Source organism: Typopeltis vanoorti, chromosome 3 (genome assembly GCF_054136105.1).
Source record: "Typopeltis vanoorti isolate ZY-2024b chromosome 3, IOZ_Tvanoo_1.0, whole genome shotgun sequence".
In the NCBI taxonomy this organism is placed as follows: Eukaryota; Metazoa; Arthropoda; class Arachnida; order Uropygi; family Thelyphonidae; genus Typopeltis; species Typopeltis vanoorti.
In genome coordinates, this window is record NC_143551.1 from 76701892 (window position 1) to 76728485 (window position 26594).

General features: G+C 36.1%; 1 protein-coding gene across 1 annotated transcript in view; it reads left to right on the top strand.

The window, feature by feature from the left end:
- Positions 1-26594, top strand: part of LOC150108287 (kelch-like protein 17) — a 128284-nt gene that overhangs the window by 86673 nt on the left and 15017 nt on the right. The window contains exons 7-8 of the mRNA XM_090390437.1: positions 5620-5876; positions 25958-26031. Of these exons, the coding sequence (XP_090246563.1) occupies positions 5620-5876; positions 25958-26031 (331 nt within the window). The remainder of the gene's footprint in view (positions 1-5619; positions 5877-25957; positions 26032-26594) is intronic.

Genomic DNA, 26594 nt, shown 5'->3' on the forward strand with positions numbered 1-26594 from the left:
CTCCATACAAATAAATAAAAAATTCCATTGTATAAGACCCTGATCAGACTACACTTAGACTATTGTTCTCAAATTTGGTCCCCAAGATTTGAAGGGAATAAATTAACTGTGGAAAGGGTACAGAGGCAGATAACAAAGATGGTTTCAGGACTGTACAATGTCAGTTACAAGTATCGACTGAGAGAATGTGGGCTGCAGAGTTTGGTGAATAGAAGGAGAGGTTATACGATCGAGACTTTTAAACTGTCGAGAAGTAGTTAAAGGGTTGACACTAGGGAGTTCTTTCACTTGGTGGGATGGAGCGATGACAAGGGCCATCCCTGAAAGTTACGAAAGGAAGTTGTGGGCAAGAGGGTGAGGAGTGGTTTCTTTGCATGGAGGGTTGTCGAATCGTGGAATGCATTGCCTGAGAGAGAGTGGTTAGAGCAAGAATGGTCAATGAGTTCAAGGAGTGGTATGATAAACTTTGTGTTTCTTAAGAACGACCTCCCACGATGAGTCTTTTGACTCCATGGAGGCCTGGATAACAATAATAATAATAATAAAGTAGTGCTTTGTTGTATTAAAACTATTCATATGAATTTGTTCTCTGATAATGTTTTATAACTAGAATATAGCTTTGATGTAGTGTTTTTTTTTTCCCACTAGAGATCGGGTCAGTAGAATAATGATTGATCAAATCATTGTCACTTTGGCTTGCTGTAAGAAATGTAATGTAGCTTGTCCTTGTATTTATATATGTGTATACTCCAGATGATGACCTTGATATGAAGGTCAAAGCATTGGGAAATTAATTATTCCTAACACGGTCGTAGTCTCCATAATTTTACTAAGATGAATGCTGATCACTGTGTAACTAAAAGAAAGAATTATTTTGCTAACCCTTGCTTTAACATTCTATTTAAGTGACATATCACCTTAGACTGCTCACATGTTCAGTGGTAATAATGTCAAGTTCTTTCTTTTATATCGTCATTTTTAATTATTCTCCCATTCATGCACTGTTCCTCCCCTAATTTTTCATATCTGTGGTGTCTCATCTTTGAAGAACTGTTTTTACTATTGACTCCCAACCATTCCAGTTTTGCTTATTCTGTTGTATATTTACATATTTGCCATCTTTACTAAAAATTGCACCTCAATAGCTGAAATATTTAACTTGTTCTATAAGTTCTCCATTCAGGATGCAGCAGTATTCCTGCATGTTTTTATAGTTTTCATTTTTTATTGTTGATTTTCCTACCAAATTTGCTATAGCAATTATTCAGTTCAATTAAGAAATTCTTGCAGATTTGTACTGGATTTCTTCAGGAGTATAACATCAGCTTAAATAGAGAGCTGTGGTTAACATCACCAATATTGATATCATGTTTAATATCACTGTAAATTAATGATGCCAAGGAATTATATTCTTGGTTTAATCCTTTATCCAAGTACAAATAAACAATGTTTGCATGTGAAGTATTATATCTTCATGACTGGGCTACTTGCATATAGACTAATGACTTCATATCAGTTGCCTTAGAATCCCATAATGCAAAGCACACCATCATTTGAATGTGAATAAGGGCCACTACCCAGATTGGTTTCAACCTTTATTGAGGTAATGTTAAGGTGCAGGGTACCTCTGTGCAAAAACTGATTGATGTAAAATATCACTCTAAATCTCACTGAGTGACCAAAGGATTATTCCTAAACTCATCAAACTCTCATTGCTGGCTCTACTCAGTAATGGGGAAAAGCCTTCTACCAAGCAGAACTACTCTTCTCCCCATAATCAAGCTCAATTAGCATTCAAATGTGGGCATTCTCCAAAGGCTTGGGCTATCACCCAATTAATGAGTAACCCAAAGAATCATTTAACTTGTTACTCAGTGGTGGTCCATCCAGTGACAGGCTCGCTCTACCACCAAACTGAAGTGTTCTCACTGAGCAACCCCAAAGGATCACAACCAAGCTCCTTACTCTTGATCTGGATGACTCCAGGACAGGAAATTCAACAGTGGCTCCACTCTGTGGCAGGCAAGAACCTGTCACCAAGCAAAGCCTCTCTACTTCTCAGGAAGTAAGCAAGCCCAAAGATGAACATTATCAAATGTTATCAGGTGGGAACCAGACCAAGAAGAACCAAGGTTTAAGCAATGCAGAAATCATATATTTCCCATATCTATCCATCCATCCATCCATCCATCCATCAGTGGCTTTTTTTTTTTTTTTAACAAGCACTTAAGTCCATGGCCTTCCAAGCATCCTTGGATTCCCAACCATAATACGAGGATAAGGTGGTTACCCCTATGCCTCTAAGTATTCTTGTCTGTAAATTGCATGTGTTCTATTGACTGGTTTTTGTCTGTTTTTTTGACTGATGAAAAACCAGAGTTTCTGAGAGAAAAACCCGGCTAACTCACCTTTAGTTGAAAGAGACCAGATAAAGGTACCTTGTGTCACTGACTGAGCTACAGAGGCTCGTATTTTCCATATAGGAAGTAGAGAAAAGGTGTATCAACTTATTATTAAAATACTTTGGATCAGAGATAGATGCTGAAAGTTTTCACATGGTTAAACTATAAATTAAAGATGCCTAAGAAATTATATTCTTAGTTTCCACTTTCCAGCCAATGACTGCAGGTTTGAATCCCACCATGGGCATGGATATTTGTGATTGTCCTATTAACTCTGTGTGGAAAGGGAATCTCCAACCTTACCTCTTCTAGCAGAAGACTTCACTCCCACAACCCTATAAGGTAGGGGAGTGACCATGCAGTGTCCATTGACACTAAATGTGAATAATAATATCTTTAATTTTTATGTCACCTTTATCATATAAATTCATTTATAGTTTTGACCTTGCGAACTGCCGTAATCTTTACAGTGTCACTGTATAACCTTTGCTGTTCTTGCATCAATAAACCACAAAGCAACCAACATTTTAATATTTTTTTCTTGAATCTTAAAATGTTTCAATAGCCTCCACAACATTTACTAGTCATTAAAGAAAATTTATCCAGATCCTTTTTCAGCCAGTTCTAGAATTGGTTGCTCTTGTGCTTAGCACAACTAGTTGAGTATGAAAGGGTGTTATCCCACAAGAGGAAGTTCACTAGTGGAGAGCCATAGGATCTATTTTGTGACCATTATCATTTAACTGGTATGTTAATGACATTAGCACCAGCTTAACTGGATATGCAGCTGTTTGCCAATGATGCAAAATTGGGAAGAATTATGAGAAGTAGAGCAGATATTATGGCCTTGCAGAAGGATCTCAATAGACTGTGTGATTGATCGAGTAACTTGAGCTATTGTTAGGCAAGTTTATGATGCAGAGTATACAATTAATGGGGAAATTTTTTGAAGGATGAGATCTGGAAGTGATGGTGGAGAGAGACTTGAAGTTTAGGGGTCACCCTTGCTAAAATTATAAGAACATTACAATGGATTATGAGAATAATGAGGACATTGTCATGTAAAAACAAAGAAGTTATGGTTCACTTGTGGCGTTCATCAGTTCACATATGGTCTACTGTGCACAGATTTTGTTGCTTGGTTTTTAAGGCAACCAAATCAAAGACAGTTCAGTATCAGGTCTATGGAATGTATATACTCCAGATGATGAAGGTCAAAATGTTGGGAAATTAAAATAATTATTTATGACGTGGTTGTAAAGTCCATAATTTCTAAAATGAATGCTGATCACCATGCAACACTAAAACGAAAGGAGCCTGTGGAATGTCAGATACAAGGAGAGATTGAGGGAGTGCAACTTGCAGGGCCTTGTGAATAGAAGAAGAGGGGATATGATTGCAACATGTACTGTAAGTTTGTGAGGAGTTGTTACTAGATTAATGTGGAGATTTTTTATAGAGTAGAGTGAGGCAAGGTAGAACTAGAAGCCATCCCTGGAAGCTTAATAAGGAGGGTGTGAGAAGCAGGTTCTTTGCATGGTGAATGGAATGCATTGCCTGAAAGTGTGGTGGTGGTATGTGTGTGTGTGTGGGGGGGGGGAACTGTGAATGAATTTAAGGCATGGTTCAATGATCGAATAATAATTGATCGCAGTACACACGGAGATATATACCAATATATGCTAGTTTGGATTAGGAACATTGCTTTCTGTCTAGCATGTTGGAGTAATGCATTGAATTGCAAAAGCAGTGAAAGATAAACTGGCCATCAGTTTCCAAGTTATATCTTGCAAAAATATCACCTGCCTATGCTCTTTGAAGAATGAAAAGGCATTTCAGGATTTATTTAGGTAACAGTTACTGTTTCATGTTATATAAGTGCCAGATTAATCAAACATTTAAATCCTGGTTGAAAGTTTATTTTTCACTTGGTTAGACTATAATAAATTTAGTTTAATCCTTTATCCAAGTGTGAGCAAACAAAGTTTGCGCCCGATTCAGGACTGGGGTAAGGTAGTACAACACCGGGCAACTCATTGCAAAGGTGGAGCAAGCTAACATCACTCCTATCTCAGTATCTCCCATAATGCAAAACACATCTTCTTGCGGATATGTATAATGTTATGCATTAAGGGAAGGGCCACTACCCAGACTAGTTTCGACCTTTATTGAGGTCTCTTCAGTGGGAGCCATACCCAAGTGGAGATACCAGGCAGAAGCATTAGCAAGGTCATCTCTAATGCTTCTGCCTGGTATCCCCACTTTGGCCTGGCTCCCACTGAAGAGATCTCAATAAAGGTCGAAACTAGTTTGGGTAGTGACCCTTCCCTTAATGCATAACATTATACATATCCGCAAGGAGATGTGTTTTGCATTATGGGAGATACTGAGATAGGAGTGATGTTAGCTTGCTCCACCTTTGCAACGAGTTGCCCGGTGTTGTACTACCTTACCCCAGTCCTGAAGATACTTTCAGGCGCAAACTTTGTTTGCTCACACTTGGATAAAGGATTAAACTAAATTTATTATATTTAAATCCTGGAATTTATGAAATCACATAAATTCTACCATGAACTTTAAAGTAAGTTCATGGTAGACGTAATTTCCATTTGCTTAGTTCATTATGAAGGCTGTATAGTGGATCATTTATCTTAACCCAAATCCAGGATGGTTATAGTGTCTTTGTTGCATTCAAAATGTTTAACAAGAGGTTTCAAGGCTTATTTTATCTAGCTGTTATTATAGTATTATAGTTTTCATTTGCTATTTCTTATTTCTTTTACTGAGATTAATGGCCTTAGTTTGGTAATATTGTCAACTTCTCATTGACGTGGATGGCAAACACATAGCATAATATAATAATTACTTATTATTGCTCTAAAATGCTTTACTTAGGCACTGAATAACAACCACTGCTGAAAATACAGTAGTGGTTGTTATTCAGTGCCCAAGTGTATTTAAACAAATGTATTGCATAATCATTGATCCTGTGGATATAAGATTAGAGTTTGATCTCTTTAATGAATCAGTTTTCTGTTGGAATCACCCATTTAATTATATGTATACTAGTAGTCTTTATATATTTGTGTTATTAACAAAACTTTACTAGGTAAAATTTAAAATATAGATATCTAATAGCATTTATTTCATATTATTTATAATAATATTTTAAATTGCTTTCTGTATGACTTTAGTTATAAATTATTTTTATGCACAGATATGATGGTGCCAAAGATCTAGCATCGGCTGAATACTACAACCCACTGACTAATAAGTGGGCACCAATAAGCAGCATGGGTACTAAACGTAGCTGTTTGGGTGTAGCATCAATAAATGGATTACTTTATGTAGCAGGAGGCTATGATGGTGCTTCTTGTCTTAACAGTATCGAACGCTATGATCCCCTTGTAACCACTTGGTCTTCAGTAGCAGCCATGGAAACTAGGCGACGATATTGCCGTTTGGGCATCTTAGGTGAGTATATGTTGTATATTTAGAAAAAAAAATTTTTTTTTTCATTACTATTCCAAGCAGTGAGTATCACTTAAATATTCTCCATAGTAATATGGTGATTTTTCTAGTCAGAAGCACTGTTTTTCGTTTGTGCAAATACTAATAAATCAATATTAGAAAAATACAATCAGAAAGTTGCACTTCTATAAACTGTTTTGAAGTTGATAGCAAATAGAAGATTTTAACGAAGGTTGTTTAAGAGCTAAAGCTAGATAACTGGGAGAAGACCTCCACATAGCCTGTAAGAAATGCAGAAGTTGACAGAACTTCTCACACAGTGTCCATTCTTGCACTACATGGATACTGAAAATGGGTTAGCAGTCTGGGAGTTAGCTGATCAAATGGCATTCTGAAAGTGTTTCCACTTGGTTATACTATAAATTAAAGATACCAAGGAATTATATACTTGGTTTAATCCTTTATCCAAGTGTAAGCAAACAAGTTTGTGCCTGAACTATTTTCAGGACTGGGGCAATTCATGGTAAAGGTGTATGACTTCACATTACTTGCCTTAGTATCCCATAATGCAAAGCACACATCTTTACAGGTATGTATAATGGTATGCATTATGGGAAGGGTCACTACCCAGACCCTACCATGGCTCCCATTGATGAGATCTCAATAAAGGTCAAAACCGGTCTGGGTAGTGATCCTTCCCATAATGCATAGCATTATACATACTTGTAAGGATATGTGCTTTGCATTATGGGATACTGAGGCAAGTGATGTGAAGTCATACACCTTTGCCACGAGTTGCCCCAGTCCTGACAATAGTTCAGGTGCAAACTTGTTTGCTTACACATGGATAAAGGATTAAACCAAGAATATAATTTCTTGGTATCTTTAATTTATGGTATTCTGAATCTTAAACCAAAGTAAACATTTCAGTTTAACATGAATAAATGTCAGTCCAGCTTGGTTGTATTACCTGGTTGAACAAGATCCACACCACCTGTTGTTTCAAAAAACCAGAACAATCAGTGCCATCAGCTAGGAGAACAAACTCAGCAAAATTGATGATAGGCACCATTGTTATTAGAATCATCAGTGGAAAAGAGATGGAACTAGCAGAAGAAATATAGATATGCCATGTCAATATATAATAAATAATGTTATATTCAGGTGACAGTGTTCAGAGTAGGGAAGAAGGAGCTGTGGTATTCAAATCTAAATTAGACAATTAAGCTTCTTGAATGGCTAGCAATTTCTAATAGTGATGTGGCCAAATTGGATAGTGAGACTTATTTTTGCCTATGATTCCACAAAAGTTTCTACTAAAGAAAACGTAGAAGAATTTTTCATGTCATTAAAGTAAGCATCTGACATAAGGAAAAGCTAACTCTTGTTGATCTAAAACTGCAGAATATGCAATGAATACATATAATATTAGATATACGAAATGGTTTGGGAGAGTTGGGAAGCAGAGCTAATCAGCCGATCCTCATAACTAACATTGCACAGTCTTGAAACCATCTTTGTTATCTGCCTCTGTACCCTTTCTACAGTTAATTTATCTCCTTCAAATTCTAGGGACCAAATCTGAGAACAATAGTCTAAGTGTGGTCTGATCAGGGTCTTATACAACGGAATGATAACTCTTTTATCTCTGCAGGTCAGTGTTCTTCTCAGTATTGCAGCAATCCTCTGTGTTACCTTTACCACCTTTGCAATATAACCACTGAATTTCAGGTTTCTTTCAATCATCAACCCCAGATATCTTGTCTCCCAATACTTCCTCCAATCAAGAATGCATCCTCCCATCGGTGGATCCCAAACTTCAAGACTTTACATTTTGCTGCATTAAACTGATACTCCCATTCATTTGCACATCTGTCTAGCTTATTCAAATCCTCTTGCAGGGCTACCACATCTGCACTATTACTAATAACCTTTCTCAGCTTCACATCATCCACAAACAACTGAATATCCCCCTGCATTCCATTGACAATGTCATTGATATAAAGGTTAAACAATATAGGTCCCAGTACTGAGCCCTGTAGGACCCTATGTAACCTTCTGCCTCCTTAAAACTGCCCCACCATACTTAAAAATGCCCCTCCTTAAAACTAACCATTCAGGATTAGCTGTCTGATACCTATCGGACAGCTAATCCTGAATCCAGTTGACCAACCTGAACATCCAAACCCATGTGCTATAACTTAAATATCAGCTTATCATATGGCACCCTGTCAAATGCCTTTGCTAAATCCAAGAAAATGACAATATATGCCTTTCTCTCATTTACTGCTTTTGTAACTTTATTATAAAAGGCTAGCATATTACTAAAACAAGAGCACCCATTTAACAAATCCATGTTGACTCTCACAGATAGCATTACCTCATCTTCCCAATGCTGTATATGGTCCCTCACAAATTTCTCCAAGATCTTAACAACTATTGATGACACACAAACTGGCCTATAATTAGACACTTCCAGTCTGCTACCGCCCTTATGCAGTGGCACCATCTTACCTTCCTTCCATTCCCTGGGCACCTTTCCCATAGCCAGACTTTCATTGAAAAGCCAGTTCAAAGGAGTTGCCAGTTCTTTAGCAGATTCTCTCAAGACTCGTGGTGAAATACCATCCAGTCCACAGCTTTACTGGTATCCAGAGTACTCAGTATTTGGAACACACACTCTCCTCCTGCACCTCTAAACCTTGAACCTGCCCTATTCCTCTAGTATTAAAATTTACTCCTCCAGGATGAAATACCCCAATAAAGTGTTCATTGAACAATTCTACTATGTCCTCTGCATCAGTCACTCTATTCCCATTTTTATCCCACAATGTCATTCTTCCACAATCATTTCTCCTTCTGCTGGGCACATAGCTAAAAAATTCCGTAGGATTTTCTTTGGATCTTAGGGGCTAATCTCTTCTCATATTCCAGTTTCGCCTTCCTTACCATACTAGTCACTCTCCCGCCCTATGTCTTATATTCTTCATGCATCTGCTCTTTACCTGTCTCGTTATATCTCTTCCATAATCTCTTTTTCAACATTTCCTGTTTAATATTGTTTGTCATCCACTTTACACCAAATTGTGTCCTCTTCTTCACTTGTGGAATACAGCTAACTATTGCTGCTAACAAATATTCCTTCACAATTTCGCAAGCACTAATGATATCCCGGTCTTCCAATTCCTCCCTCCATGAAACTTCCCATGTTGATATCTAAGACTATTATAATCACCTGCCTTATAATTCCACATACGTTCCTGTCTCTTTGATACTCCTGCATGTCTATTCATCTTCCAAGTCAAAACCACATGGTCACTCTCTCCAACTGGTGGAAGAGATGTTATCTCAGTTATTATCAACTCTTCTGATGCTATGACCAAATCCAAAACTCTTGAAACTCTTGTTCCCTCTATTACATGTTGCCTAAGACATTTGTCTCCCTCAAGAATTCTAGAAATTCCATTCCCTTATTGCTACATGCATCTTCCTCTCCCCAATTTATACTGCTGTAGTTAAAATCTCCCATAACAATCATTTTTCTTGCACTTGCCAAGCTCAACTGTCTAAACATCTCCTGGTCCCCACCCTCTGTGCTCCTTGGTTTGTAGCAACACCCCACTAGATATCCTCTCTTGCCCACCTCTACCTCATACCATATGCTTTCAAAATCATTAGTGTCACTGCCTTCCAAAGCCTCCACTCTTAGAGGACATAAGTTGTCACTTATCATAAGCTGTACTCCACCACCACGCTTTCCCTTCCTATCCTGTCGAAAAATGCTCTTATTATATCCTCTTCTGTCAACCACGTCTCAGTGATCCCAATAATCTTAGGCCAGGCTGATGCTATCGTTGCCACCAATTCCTCTCCTTTATTCTGGATACTCCTGGCAGTATCCAGAATAAAGCACTTAGTATAAAGCATAAAAATGCCACTGTTTCCAAACATTATTCCCTCTAGACTCCACTGGGCTCAGCGTTATCCGATGTCGTCACTCTTTTCCCAAGTATCCATTCCCACAAGAGGCCACCCCCTGCTACCATCCACCCTGGGTATTCTAGTTTCCCTGCATCGACACACCGACTCGCTCAGAATGCCTATGCCCTTCCTCATTCAAATGCAAGCGGTCTCTCGCAAAAATGAAAAAATATATAAATTCACATAGAAAGAACACATGCACTAGAAATAAGTCTTATTGATATTGATAATGATATTTTCAGACTAGTTCAGGATACATGATTATATAGATCTAAAATAACGAGGATCACCATTTAGTTTTCAGCAGGATAAAACAAATATCACATTAAAAAGAAAAATATTTACAAAAGTTTTAAAAGAGAATCGAAATGGAGCAGCTTTCAGAGGTGAATTATAGACTTAAATATTGCAGAATAAATGAAAGAGGAGATTTGAAGAAAAAAAAAACCTAGGACACTCAGTGCAAAACTGAAGAAAACGATTTATTCAATTAAGAAGGGATGTGGCAAAGGATAGACATATCAGAACCTCATGGTGCAGTTAAGAAGTTAAAAGCACAGTACTGAAAAATAAGAAACCATATCAAAAATTTCTGGCTAGTAACTTGGCATGCATCTCAGAGAATACAGAGAAAATGTCACAAAATAAAATAAAATAAAAAAATTAAATTATATGTAAAAGTAGCTGAACAAAAGTTATTGCAAGAATATAGAAGATAAGTATTACAAGGGTGGCAAAATCTTCTGGAATTTATTTGGAATTTGGCAAAAGATGAAGAGCAATATAAAAGAAATGAGATGATAAAAGGACATATAAACCAAAGATATTATGAATTGCCTGGAGTAATTAATTACTTTAAAAAAATTGTTAAATGAAATAAACATGTACAGAAAAGTGGTAGAAAATACTCAGGAGTGTATATCATTAGTTGGTAGAAAAAGCTAGCAGAAATCTGAAATGAGGAAAAATAGCTGGCATTCCAGCAATGTTTTCCTCATTTCAGCTTCACCTCATTTATTCCACTAGAAATGCTCAAATTTTCAGGTATAAAATTCAGGTATTCAGGTAAACATGTAAAAATTCAGATAAACCTAAATGTTATACTTTGAGGATTTCCCTGTTGAGCATCCCAGATAAGATTTACACAGTCATACCTGAAAAGGCTATAAAAAATTGCAGAAGAGAAACATGGGAAAGAACAAACTGGATTTAGGCCAAACAGAAGTCGGATCTTATATTTTTGCTTTTATTCTTTACTCATATCAAATTATAGGCCTATCTGTGTGTGTGTGTGTGTGTGTGTGTGTGTGTGTGTGTGTGTGTGTGTGTGTGTGTGTGTGTGTGTGTGTGTGTCATTTGTTGTGGTTGAAGTATTGGATAGGCTGGTGAGAACCAAGATTCAGAATTGGATTGAAAACAATGGTATTATCTTTGATGGACAGCATGAATTTGCTATAGGGAGGTCATGTTTTAGTAATCTACTTATTACAATAAGGTGACAGCTTCATTGGACAAAGGATACATCTCCTTTGTCCAATGAAGCTGTGACCTTATTGTAATAAGTAAGTTAGATTTTGCAAAGGCTTTTGATAGATTACCATATGATAAGTTGATAGTAAAACTAGAGTGGATGGGGTTGGACATTAGACTAGTGCATTGAATTGGAGATTGGCTGTCTGATCGGTATCAGCAAGTTGTGTATGGGGGAAACATCCCAGAAGAGGAAAGTTTCTAGTGGTGTGCCTCAGGGGTCTGTTTTAGGGCAATTGTTGTTTAACCTGTGTGTTAATAATATTGAAGATTTGGATGGGGATATTCAGTTGTTTGCATATGATGCAAAGTTGAGATGAACTAGGAGGAGTAGAGCAGATATTCTGTCCTTACAAGAAGACTTGAATAGATTGAGTGAATGGGCACGGGAGTGGGGATACCAGTTCAATGTTGCAAAATGGAAGATTTTAAAATTTGGGAAACAAAGATGGGATGCAGAATTTACACTTAGTGGGTATATATTGTTATAGGTGGAGGAAATAAGAGATCTTGGGATGATGGTGGATAAGGATCTAAAATTTAGAGGACATATTGCCAATATTGTAAGGACAACATAATGAATTCTGGGAATGATGCAGAGGCTGACTTTAGAAGTAAGGAGATCCTTGTTCCATTGTATAGGGCTCTGATTAGGCCACAAACAGACTGCTGTGTACAGATTTGGTTACCTGATTTTTCAAAAGGAAAAAGAGATGTTGGAAAGGGTCCAGAGGTGACTGACTAAGGTAGTGTCTGATCTCTGAAATAATGAATATGAGGAAAAGTTGAGAAGATGCAATTTACAGAGTCTGGTGGATTGGAGGAAGAGGGGGTGATATGATAGAGATGTACAAGTTGGTAAGGGGTTGTTATAGGATCAATGTTGAAGAGGTTTTTCATAAAATGATGGGAGATCAGGGGAGAACAAGAGGTCATCCCTGGAAGCTGTATAAGGAGGGTGTGAACAAGAGCGAGAAGCAGGTTTTTTGCATGCAGAGTTAGAGTTTGAATGATTGGAATGCCTTGCCTTAGAGTGTGGTGTCTGCAGAGAATTTGAATGTGCTTAAGGCAGAGTATGATGAGCTGTGTGTATGACAAAAGGGGCCCCTTAAGTTAGTCTTTGATTCCATGGGATTTTAAGGTAATAATAATAAAAGTTAAAAAAAAAAAAAGAGGAAACAAACCTAAATGTTACAGTTAGAAGATTACGTGAAAAGGCTATAAAAAAGTGCAGAAGAGAAACATGGGGAAGAACAAGCTGGATTTAAGCCAAACAAAAGTCAGGTCAGATTTTATATTCTTCTTTTTATTCTTTATTCATGCTTGAGCTAGTGAAGTAACTTTACAATAGGCTACCTATATATTGAGGTGTGTGTGTGTGGGGGGGGGACATAATATCAAATTGTTCTAATTCCCATAGTGCACAGCATACTTTCTTTTGGATATGTGTGTTATTATTAATACCAGACCTCCATGGATCAAAACACTCATTGTGGGTGGTACACACTATCACACACAGCTCATCAAAATTTGCTTTAAAATCATTCATTGTTTGCATTCACCACACACTCTCACTCAATGCATTCTGCTCACAATTCACCTTGCATTCAGAGAACCTGCTCCATTATGCAGTTTTCAGGAATAGTCTTTTCTACCCTCTCCCATTTAATGAAAAATTTCTTCCACATTAATCTTGCCAGATTAATGTGGAAGAAATTAAGATGTGATAAATGGAGATCCAGTCCCCGGGGGTATATCTGGGTCCCCTTCGGGGGTTGGGCGAAGGGCTAATCACCCCTCCCTGTAAAAATTATCTGATTACGGAAACTGCAAATCTGATTGAACAAATGCTCCTGGCAACACGAGACTTGCGAGACCCCAGAAGACCTGGTCTTCTGGGGTCTTGCAAGCACTCATTGTGTAAAAAAGTAGTATCTGGCCTGGTCTGATGTGGATAAAGTATATATGACACACCAAGGGGAAAGCCTTTCGGAACTCTTGTTGTTGAAAGAGTCACTTATGAAGCCACAAAAAATGTTTAAGATTGGATCATGGAATGTCAGAGCACTGTACCAGGTAGGAAAAACTAGGCAGGTAACAAATGAAATGGACAATTACAAGTTAGACATTTTAGGCATCAATGAACTCAGATGGACTGCTTTTGGTAGACTTACAACTAAAGACAACAAGACAATATTGTACTCTGGATCAGAGGAGAAGCATGAAAAAGGAGTTGCGCTAATATTGAACCCAAAAGTAACCAAAAGCCTGATGGAATGGGAACCAGTAAACGAGAGAATTATAAAAGCCAGGTTTTATTCCAAATTTATCAAACTTTCTGTTGTGCAGGTTTATGCACCTACCAATGATGCAGATGAAGAAATAAAAGAATGTTTTTATGAATAACTCCAAAAAGTAGTAAATTCCATTCCAAAAACACGATATGATAATACGTATTGATGATCTTAATGCAAAAGTGAGTAAAAGATCATATTTAGAAGAAAAATCTTAGGTTTCGAGGCTTGTGGAGACCGAAATGAAAATGGCATATGTTTGTATCCTTTTGTGAAATGAACAACTTTGTCATTGGAGGAAGTAAATTCAAGCATAAAGAAATACAGTGGAACCTCGGTTGTCGAACGCCTCTGTTCTCGAACAATTCGGTTCCTGAACATATTTTCCGAACCAAAAAATGCCCTGGTTTCCATACAGAATTTCGGTTCCCGAACAGACAAACGGCAACCACGTGCAGGGCTGTAAGGCGGGAAAGCGTCAGTTACGCAGGCACTCTTCGTTAAGTGCAGACACCTGCTCGAATTTGCAGTGAGTTTTCTTGATTTTCTTTGTGTTTTGTTGATTTTTTTTCCATAAATTGTTATTAATTAAGCCACCATGGGCCGCAGAAGAATAGTGATAGCAGCAAAGCGAAACGAAAAGTTGTTAGAACCACGATAGAGATGAAAAAAGAAATCATGAAAATGGCATTAAAGTCTCAGATCTTGCTATGCAGTTCGGTATGGCGAAATCAACGATATGTACAATACTCAAAAATAAAGAGGCGAACAATTTTCATCTATATTTTATCTGTTTATTCTTTTTATGTAAGATTTTATGCATTTTCATTATGTTTGTATACGATCATAATAAGATCATATATAAAGATGATCGCATAAGATCATCTTATGCATGAAGTACTGTTGTAAAGGTTTAAATAAACAATCATCTGGGGTTCGGGAACGTATTAATCCATTTTACATTAATTCTTATGGGAAAACGGTTTCAGTTTTCGAACAATTCGGTTTCCGAACAGCCTTCGGGAACAAATTAAGTTCGTCATCTGAGGTTCCACTGCATAAATTGACTTGGATCGCACCAGACAGCAGCACAAAAAAACAAATTGATCATGTTGATATCAATAGTAAATTCGTAAGATCCATGCTTGATGTGAGAGTCAAACATGGTGCAGATGTTGGTTCTGACCACCTTGTTAGTCACAAAGTTGAAATTAAAATTTCAATGTGTATTAACCATGCTACCGGCCAGGAATTATATATACGTCCACATTTCCATTGATGCATATTGAGAGCATATATGGATGCTATCAATAGTAAATTCGTAAGATCCATGCTTGATGTGAGAGTCAAATGTGGTGCAGATGTTGGTTCTGACCAGTGCCGGTGCTACGGTCTTTGTCGCCCGCATGCAATTTCTATCTAAGCGCCACTGTAATGATCCGGGCATGTGTGGTTCTTTTACGACAATAAAAATTTAAATTATTTGAAATTTCTTAAAATAAATTTTGACAGAACAGCCACACGTTGGTTCGCTAAATGTAACGAACCGGAGGTGTTGACTAGGCAGGATAATCGTTAAAATCGTTGAATATAATGATACAGGGATTATAGCCTTCTCACTGACCTGAATCGCTAACAAAATTAAAATGAATTTTAATTAAAGATAAAATTTATTTGAACTAAAGTTTAAAAAATTCTTGCATTTTACAAGTTACTAAATTCTTAGTAACTTGTAAAAATTTCTTAATAATTTTTATAAGTGGAACTATCTTTTAGGAAAATAAAAGAAACTCAAGATAGATGAGAAAATAAGAAAATAATTCAGAAATAATTAGAACATTTAATATAAGTATTCAAAAAATAACATCTTTACAGAATAACAGAAAATAAATTAAATTACATAAATATACTTGAAATTTTTCAAATTAAAATTTTAGGGTTCTCGATTTCATATTCACAGAATTAGAAATAATGGTCTTAACGTCTAATTCCGCACATGTGTCATTTTCAATAGCTATTAATGCCAAACTAACAAGCCTTTTTTGTGACATACTTGTTCTTAAGTAGGTTTTAATCAATTTCAACTTGGAAAAGGAACGTTCACCACTCGCTACAGTAACAGGTAAGGTTAATAGTATTCTTAAAGCAATTGAAAAGTTAGGGAAAGATAAATTATTGGACAAAATAAAATTAAGAATATCAAAAGGGTTTTGAATATTTAAATTATCCTTCTGAAAAATAACCCAGAAAGCACATAACACATCATATTGTTCTATTACATTTACGTCTCTACTGTCACCGTCCTTCAAGAGAATCTCTAAATTGTCACAATTTTTTCATAAATCTTCGTTATTAATTTGTAGTAATCTATACAAGAAATTGAAATTATCATAATATGTTTTTAGTTGTTCAAAACGTTCTATTAATGAACACATTGCAACGTCTAGAAGTGTATAAAACACATTCACTCTAAATTTATCTTCTGGCGATTGTGGCTTTCGTCATGATGCTCATAGTCAAATTGTCGTGTCTACTTTCATCATCAAACTTCCATATCAGTTTTAAATTCTTGTTCTTCATCCACCTCTTCACTCAGCTCTTTTGAAACTTCTTTAAAATTTGTATCTCATCGATACTCTTGTAAGAATATTTTTAAGTTTTTGATAGATTCTAAAGCAAATGTAGTGTTCATATTTTTGTCTTGAAGCACTTTACTCACAGGGTTTATTCTCTTAAGTAAATCATGCCAAGTTATAAGAGAGCAAATAAATTTGTAGTCCTTTATTTTAGGTACATAATGTTTGTGCTTCATGCTGTTTCTTTATTAAAATTTTCATTATTTAAAACTTCAAAAAGTGCATCGTAAATTTCTCCTAACTGATATTATGGAGGGCAAATTGCATTAATTTTACTTTCCCATTGCATTTCTGATGGCTGTTTCAATGTGAAATTTTTTACGAACTTTAAAAGGATTGCCCAATGTTTGTGAGAGAATGAAAAGAAATTGTATATTTCTTGAATAATTGCAAAGAAACTAATTGTATTTGCATTCACTTTGGCTGCATCGTTAATGATTAAATTTACAGTATGAGCAGCACATGGCACATAAAAAGCTCTAGGATTTTTGTTCAAACGCCAATTTGGAGTCCATTTTTTTTCCCTTTCATATTTGCCCCATTGTAATACCCTTGACCTCGCATGTCTTCAATAGGAATGTTCCATTTTTCCAGTTGTTCCATTATTGTTGCACGTAAACCACGTCCTGTGGAATCTGATATATCTGCAAAACCGAAAAGGTTTTCCCTGATCTTGACAATTCCATTGTCACAGGAAACAAAGCAAATAATAATGATCATTTGTTCTGTTTTACTTGCATCAGGTGTGCAGTCTAAAATTATGGAATAATATTTAGATTTCCGAATTGATAATAAAATTGTATCCCTGATTGCGTTACTTAAAGTTTCCAATATTTCATTTTGACTGTCTTTATTCAAATAGTGTACTCTATTGTTTTGTTGTAGGGCCCTTTCAACATGATTTTCCATAACAGGATCAAACTTCGCAAACAGTTCGACTAATTTTAAAAAATTGCCATTATTCTTTTCATATAATTTATCAGATGATCCACGAAAAGCTAAATTTTGGCTACCAAGGAATTTTATAATTACAATCAAGCATTCTAAAACACTCGTCCAATGTTCCTTTTCCATTTCATACATGCTTTGAGTCTGGCAATCAATAGTAGTTTTGTTTTTTAAATTTTTATCGAGTTCCTTCCATTTTAAGAAATTTTTCATGTGAGTTAAACTAGTCTCATGTCTATGCAAAGTTGTACTTACATTTCTCCAATCGTTATAACCTTCTACAAGACTACTTGATTCAGTAGGTGCGAAACGTTTGCAACAAAAACAAAAAACAGAATTTAAAGTTCCGGAATAAATAAGCCATGTTCTTGGCACGAGCTCCCCATTTTCCATTTTTCTATTATAATACGTGTCGCCAAATTTATGACCATATGTATTATATTTTTCTTTTGAACAGGCCCCATTTCAATTAAAACAGCTCGTAATTTTTCATCAATATTTCCCCATTCACCTGGATCTTAATTTACAGAGACTAACAATGTGTTATTAGTGTCATGGTCAACTACAACTGAATCTTCTCCTGTTTTTCACTTAAATCATGCATCTTGTTGTCTTGTTCAATAGTACTTTCATGCAAACCGGATGATGTGTACGGTTCGTCAACTCTGATTTATCGAGTTGGTTACAATCTGCATCAGAATATTTTAATATTTTAACAAATTTATTAAGAGCCCCAGTTTGTTTCTTAATATCTGCTTCTTTCGCAGCATGACACTTATGATTTTGTGCACCGAATAACTTTTTTTAAATTTTTGATTCCATTTCTATTTTATACCCACAAGAAATTATTACACAACACTACACAGAGACGAAATAATAGTCCACACTGAGCTACTGTCAGTAAGCTCTTGTTGCTAGGTAACCAGTCATATGATATGACTGGTTACCTAATAACAAATGTTTTGTACCAAAATTCGTTTCTCCGCATCAAAACTGTTCACCGTTTCACTTTAGATAGACTGCAGTAGACACAACATTCTGCAGGCAAGCATTTAGCCTGCTCTCACTGCAAAATTGTAAACATACAATTTTTTTTTAAATTTTTATTCGGTGTATCCAGCCTTATTTATTTTAATATTGATCATTCTAAGAATTTTTTGTTTTTATGATAAAAATTTTGTTTCTTAAAAATGAACTTATGAACCGTACCCCGGCGGCTGCTCCCGCATGCTCTCAATGCCCGCTTCCGCCTGCCCTGGTTGTGAGCACTTCTTGTTAGTGACAAAGTTGAAATTAAAACTTCGATGTGTATTAACCACGCTACCGGCCAGGACTTATATATACGTCTACATTTCCATGGATGCATATTAAAATTGTGATACCATTGATATTACATTGAAATTTATGATGGATACGAAGCTTTTGAGGACGCATATTTGATCTTTAATGGCCGGTAAGGTGGGTTAAGAAAGAAAAGAAGTTCAAGAACTGCATTTTTGATATTGAAAAATTAAAAATTAAAGAAACAAGAGAAAAGTTTGCTTTGGAGATAAAGAACAGATTCAATATATTAAAAATAGAGGAAAATCAAGATGTAACAGTAGAAAACAAAGTAGAAGAATATTGGAAAAACTTCAGAAATACATATGATGAAGGTTGCTGAAGATGTAATTGGTAAATGAAGAAAAATAAAGAATGGTTAAACAATGATCTTCCAAACTTCCTGCAGAAACTTGGAAGATCATCAAAGAGAGAAAAAAGATTAAATCATTAATGAACAATACAAATTCAGAACGATTATATAAGGTGCATAGCAATCGCTATGCACCTTATATACTAAATAAATTATTTATATACTAAATAAATAATGAACTAAATAAAGCATAAAGAGAGCTGCGAGCCGACAAGAGAAAATTTATTGATGAATTAGCAAAAGAAGCACAATATGCTGTAGAAAATGGACAAATTAGACAACTTTATCAGATTATGAAACAAATCAATGGTAACAAAAAAGCAATCCCTTCCTCCATTAGAGACAAACAAGGAAAGTCATTGACGATTGACTCCAAAATCGAAGCAAGGTGGAGAGACTATTTTGAAGAAACTTTAAATGCAAAGGTAGATACAGGATGTCAACAGGCACAAAATATTACAACTAGTGTAACACCCACTTTGAACATTTCCGGAGACGAGATTTCGTTGAGCGAAGTCAAAGACCCTGAAGGCACTAAAATCTAACAAAGCATGTGGAAATGATAATATCAATGCCAAAATGTTAAAAGCTGAGCTCAATACAACTACTGCCAAATTACAAAGGCTATACAATGAAAAATGGAAGATAGAAAAAATTCCTGAACAATGGAAAGAAGCAGTAATTATAAAAATCCCTTGCTGCGGTGTATTATTTTTGGAAGAAAACAAAAATAATACAACGCAGCAAGTTTAAATACGAGAGATTATTCAAGGAATCTTCAGCAGCTCTAAAAAACGTTCCTAACCTCAACAAATTTGGGTGCGTGAAACTACCCCAAATTTGGGAGACTTACATTTTGAGAACTTCAGCCCAACTGCCAAGTCAACCAAATTAGCCCACCAGAGGGCATCATTAGGACTTTAGGAACAATATTAGTTTCTTGCTTTCTTCCTCATTTGCTTTTGTTAGTGCCTGCATGCACATACCATATCTTTATGTTCCTGAAGATGGCAACGTGACGTTGCCAAAATATAGAAGTTATTTATTAAAGTTACCTTTAATTAATATACTTTATATGCATTGTTAATTCCGTAAACTAATTACCAGTAAGTTCTTCATGTAGTACTATCATAATATCCTGTACACCCCTTGAGGGTACGTGTCAATAATTTGATGATGATGACGAACTGAAAATGTGTGTTAACATTGCAATATCAGGATCTGTATTTAATCTAGAAAAGACATATGAGAAAATATCAAGTCCTATAATTATGTTGTAGAAATGTGGATTAGTACATAGCCTATGCTTAAATTGTAAGATGGTTTGATGTAAAAATCAGTGTACATCTAGAATAACGATCAGTTGCATAAAGAGCAGGTCAGGAGAGTGACTTAGTTGGGAAGAACAGCAAAAGTGCAGTGTGAGCAGAAATTATGAAATCAGCCCAAGAAAAATCCTGTGGAGTTTTTTTGATGTGTGACAAGTAGAAAAAAGGATGATTATAGTAAGATGATGTTAATGGATGATAGAGATTGGTATCTGCTACAGAGGACATAGTTAAGGTAAAATTATTCTACTTCACAAACATGGTGATACAGCTAAGGCTACAAATTATAAGCCTATCTGTATATCTGGAGTTGTATAGTTAAGGTATTAGAGAAGTTGGTGAGAGATAAGTTACAAAAGTGGTTGATAACAGTTTTTTGTACAGTTCTTTGATACAGTTTTTTGATAACAGTTCTTTGATACAGTTTTTTGATCACAGTTCTTTATACTTGTCAGCGTGGTTTTTTTAAAGGGAGGTCATGTTTAACTAACTTGCTTATGTACTGCTATAACAAGGTAACAAATGTATTGGACAAGGGAGATGCATACACAGTGGTATATCTTAGATTTTGCAAAGGCTGTTGATAGATTGCCACACCACTAGTTGGTAAATAAACTGAAGCAGATGGGATTGGATGATAGATTAGCGAGTTGGATAGGCAACTGGCTCTCAGATAGGTATCAGCAAGTTGTGTATGGAGGTGCAGTATCCCAAAAGAGGAAAGTCATTAGTAGGGTGTCACAGGGATCTGTTTTGGGAACATTGTAATTTAATTTGTACATTAATGATGCTGGGTTTAACTACCGATATTATTATTTCATGACACCTCCAAGGAGTCCAAAGACTCATTGAGGGAGGGCACCTACTCTACAACTCTCCATGTCCACCACTTAATTCATCAACTACACTGAACCACCATTAACATCACCATTTACACCAATGTCATCTACTGCCCACCACCAGTATTTTGTGTCTGTAAATTGATTGTGTTCTGAAGGCTGATTTGTCTGTATGTGGGATGAAAACCCAAGTTTCTGGGAGAAAAAAGCCTGCTACCTCCATACGAGATTAGCTAACTCACCTTCAATTGAAAAAATCCCATATTAAGATTCCTCCCATCAAGACAAGAATTGAACTTAAGCCTTTTCCAATCGAAGGGTGAGGGTGCAATGTACCATCATTCTTCCAACTGCACTACAGAGGCATATGACTACAGAGTATATATACAACTGCTTGCAGATGATAGGGTAGAAATTTGGTAGGAAACAATGGGATACAAAGTATACACTTTGGGAAATGTTGGAGGAAGTTAAGGAGACAAGAGAACTTGGAGTAGTGATGAACAAGGATCTTAAGTTCAGAGAGCACATTGCACAAGTTGTGAAGTCAGTGCATTGGTTAATGGCAATGATGCAGAGAACCTTATTATGCAAAAATTAAAAATGTTTCTGGTTCTATTGTATAAAGCCTTGATCAGGTCTTATATGGCCTATTGTGAACAGATTTGGGCCCCAGATTTTCATGGTGATCAGGATATATTGGGAAAAGGTCTAGAGAAGACTAAGGTGATAACTTGTCTTTATAATGTGGGATATGAAGACAAATTGAGGGAATGAAGTTTACAAAGCCTTGTGAACAGGAGGAAGAGAAGGGGGGATATGATTGAAATTAAGACATTTAAGTTGGTAAAGGGTATCCCTGGAAGCTGTATAACGAGGGTGAGCACAGGTATAAGGAGCAGGTTCTTTGCATGGAGAGTGGTTGGTGAATGGAATGCATTGCCTGACATTGTGAATGCAGTTACATTAAATGAGTTTAAAGCTTGGTTTGATGGACTTTTTATGTGGCTCCTATGATGAGTCTTTTGACTCCATGGAAGTCTAGTATTAATAATAATCTATATGGATCAAATTATGAAGGAAGTGACATTAAATTTGATATCAAAATTTGAGATATTCAAGTCAGTTCTTTATTTTGTTCAGTTGATAATATCATTCTGAATAAATCCATTACAATTTTTTTTATGATGACCCCTTACATGAAAGGTTGCAGGATCTATAATACTATAGTGACCTGTGTCAACAGGTCACTATAGTGTTGAGCAGGGACAAGTTTAGTGTATTTCATTCTTATGAAGTTTGCTTTGGAATCATTGATAACTTTTTACACTTGTTTTTGGCTGTAATGTAAGCTGAATGAGAAGCTAGAGTTTTTAATTTAATCCATTGAATATTAATATTAAGAGAGTCTGAGACATCAGCAAATTATATATTGGAGAACAGTGTCCTAGAAGAGGAATGCCTCCACTGGTGTTTGCCAGGGATTTGTTTTGGGACTGCTGCTATTTAACTTGTTTGTTGATGACACTGGAAGAGATTAAAATAGTGATATGTAAGATGATATAAAGTTGGGAAAGAGCTATGAAGAGTAGAACAGAGATTTGCGACTTTACTACTATTATTATTATTACGGGCAACTCCAAGGAGTCCTTAGACTCATTGAGGGAGGCCCTAAATATCATATCAAGAACAATTATTCGGCATTCGCACAGTATCTATCATACTTTGCTTTGAATTCATTTACAGTCATGGCACCCACAACAAACTCTGGCAGCTTATTCCACTCATTCACCACTCTCCAAGTAAAAAACCTAGTTCTAACACCCTTGCTAACTACATTCTTGCTGAGTTTCCATGGATGGCCCCTAGTTGTCCCATCACCAGATCTGTTCTGAAAAATTTCCTCTGAATTAATCTTGTAAAAACCCTTCAGTAATTTGAATGTCTCAATCATATCACTTTTCCCTTTTCCACTTATCAACTAGTTCCTGTAACTCACAAATCTTCAACCTGTTCTCGTAAGGTTCATTCCATAGACCAGCTATCATCTTGGTCACTCGCCTCTGGATCCTCTCTACCTCCTCCCCATCAAGAAGAAACCCAGGAGCCCAGATCTGGGCACAGTAGTCAAGATGGGGGTCTTATCAAGGCTCGATAAAGAGGAACAATAGTTTGCTTATCTCTGCTCGTCAAAGTATTCTTCAGTAACCAAGTGATCTGATGAGCTGATTTAGCCACTTTTGCTATGTGCCCCCTAAACTTCAACTGCCTATCCACCAACACACCCAAATTTCTGGCTTCGTCAACCTCCTGGAGTACAGTTCCACCAATGTGATATACTGCTGCTAATTTTTTCACCCCAAAATGCATAACCTTATAATTTGCTACATTAAACTGATATCCATTCTCATGAGCCCAGACTGCCAATCTATTCAAATCATGTGCATTCACTATTGCCCTACCCAACTTTGCATCATCAGCAAATAAATGAACAGTTCCTCTCAGATCCTTTCCTATATTATTAATGAACAAATTAAATAGCAGTGGTCCAAGAACAGAAGCCTGTGGCACACCACTAGTAACAGGCCTTCTTTTGGACTCCACTCCTGAAAAAAACTACTCTCTGATATCTCTCCATCAAACCCTCCTATCCATCTCACCAACCCTATATCCATCCCCATGTGCTACAGTTTACTGGTTATTCCATATGGTATCCTGTCAAAAAGTACAGCCTTATCCTATCCAGTACAGCAGTCACTGTATTATAAAACATGAGTGAGTTACTGAGACATGATCTACCCTTCACAAAACCATGCTGTCCTCCTTACAGTATCTCATTTTAAGCTATTCATTCCTGTATTTTGCTCTTGACTAATATCTCCAAAACCTTGACAACGAATCCTGATATGCTGATTGGTCGGTAATTTACAATAGCAGTCTTGAAACCTCCTTTATGCAATGGAACTATCTTCCCCTCTTTCCAACCCCCTCGGGACTAACCCAGAGCTGAGACTTAAATTAAACAATATGGTCAAGGGAACTGACAATTCCATTGCAGCTTCACGTAAGACTCGAGCTAGTATACCATCCAATCCCACAGATGTATTTATGTTAAGGTTCTGTAATATACTATTCACCTCCATTTCATTCACTTCAATTCCTGTATCAGCCATTCATTCTCTCATTCCTGCAATATCAATGCCTGGATGATAAAATCTTGCAAAGTATTCGCTTAGAAATTCTTCTATTTCAGCTGATTCAGTTACCTTCCTGCCATCGGCATTCCTTAGAATCATTTTGCCGAATACATTTTTTCTTTTATTTGCAGCATATCGAAAGAACTATTTGTTATTCACTTTAACTTGCATTGCTAATTTCCTTTCATAATCTGCATTTGCTTTTCCTTCCATACTAGTTACCCTTCTGGCCTGTGCTTTCTACTGTTCATGTGCCTGCAGGTCACCTTTCTCCTTAAATTTCATCCACAATTGTTTATTTTTTTTTGCAGCTCAAGCTTAATGGTGTTATTCATCCATTAAACTCCTACATGATTTACTCTTTGGACTCTAGGTATGCAGTTAGCCATTACCTCCCTCAAACACTCCTTAACCGCTTCCCATGCACTATCAACATCCAGCCCTTGCAGTTTAACATGCCATGGCACTGATCCAAGCAACACTCATTTAGCCACTTCCCAGGTCAAGACCTTATGATCACTCTCACCAATTGGTGGCAATATGGTCATATTCATAATAGTCAGTTTTTCAGATGCAATTACTAGGTCAAGCGCTCTCGAATCCCTAGTATATTCCATTACATGCTGTCTCAAGTAGTTATCCCTTAGTAACTGCATAAAATTCATTTCCTTCCTCCCATTTGTTCTATCCTCCCTCCCTATTAAATGAAACCTCTAAGGAGTTCAATACCTAATCCAAACTACACACAACATTACTACCATCAACACAATTCCATCTATTGCCCCACCACCACCACGAATAGATATATTGGAAAGTCCATAGAAGTTGACTAAGTAAGTACAGGTCTGGAATATTGAGTATGAAGAAATATAGGTAATTGTTAATTAAAGTTTTTATAATTAATAATTTAGTTTACATTGTCATTTCCTAAAAAATTAGACAAGTTTATTTACAAGAAAGGAGTATGAAGACAAATTGGCATTCCCTCAATTTGTTTTCATACTCAGTATTCTAGAATAGGAAGAGGAATGGGTTGATATGATATACATATAAATTGGTAAGGAGTTGTTATTGAATTAAATGCAGAAGAGATTTTTCATAGAATGGAGGGAGATGGAAAAATAATGAACGGCTATTCACAGGAAACTGTATAAACAGAGTGAAAGCAAGGAGCAGATTCTATGTATGGAGAGTGGTTGGTGAGTAGAGTTGAGGAAACAGGGAATGAATTTAAGTCAAAGTTCATTGAGTGCATGACAGTGGAGACCTCATTTGACTTTATGGAGGTGTAATATTAATAACAGCAATAATAAATTAATTTGGACAAAAATTGTTGATAGAAAGCTAGTAATAATATAAAGATAATGATATACTCATATCCTGTATGTGCTCTGAAGATACAATGTTAGAAATGGATGATGATGATGATAATTTTAAAGGCTTTTTTGTTAGCTTTTTTTTTTTTTTTGTTATTGAAGGAAATTAGTTTCTCACTGAAATTTTGCAAAAGTTTTTTCCCACATAATCAGTTTTTTACATATCCAAAAAATATCAGGTCTTAGTTTATTTTATTTAAAAGTAATATTGTGAAATTGGACAATTGCACTCCATTTGTAATATTTCATCCTTTTTGATTAGATGGTGCTATATATGCTGTTGGAGGATATGATGGTGCTAGTTATCTCTCATCAGTTGAAAGATTGGATCCTAGAGTAGGTACAAGTTATTATTATACTCAACCAAACTTTATTATTGTAATTATTATATAGAAATTCCAATTACATCCAAGGCTCATTATGGGAGACCACACATACTCACTCAGCTAACACATATCTATTATACTTCTCTCTGAATGAAGGTTAGAAAGAAATATGGATTTGAAAACTAGCAATATGACATCCAAATGCTTTATAATATTGTACTGTGGAAATTTTATTGTTCAGTCAGACGATTTTTGTATTTTGAAAGAAGCATTCTAGGAGATATCAAATTTGTCACTAGATGGTGTAGACCACTCACATTATGCAATATTCACCAGGGTGAGATAAAATTCAGGTCTATTCTTGCTACAAGAGTTTTTTTAAATAGTTCCATTCTCTTAATTCAATGTGGTCTTATAGTCAATTGCAGGGATGACTGGAGAGCAATCCCAGGCAGAAAAGGCCAACTCAAGGCAGTTAACCCAGATGGGGGCTAACCACCTGGGTATCAGTTATCTTTATGCTTTAGTTTCAATTGGTCTTTTGGTTGTTCATCTATATGAAATTGAAAAATG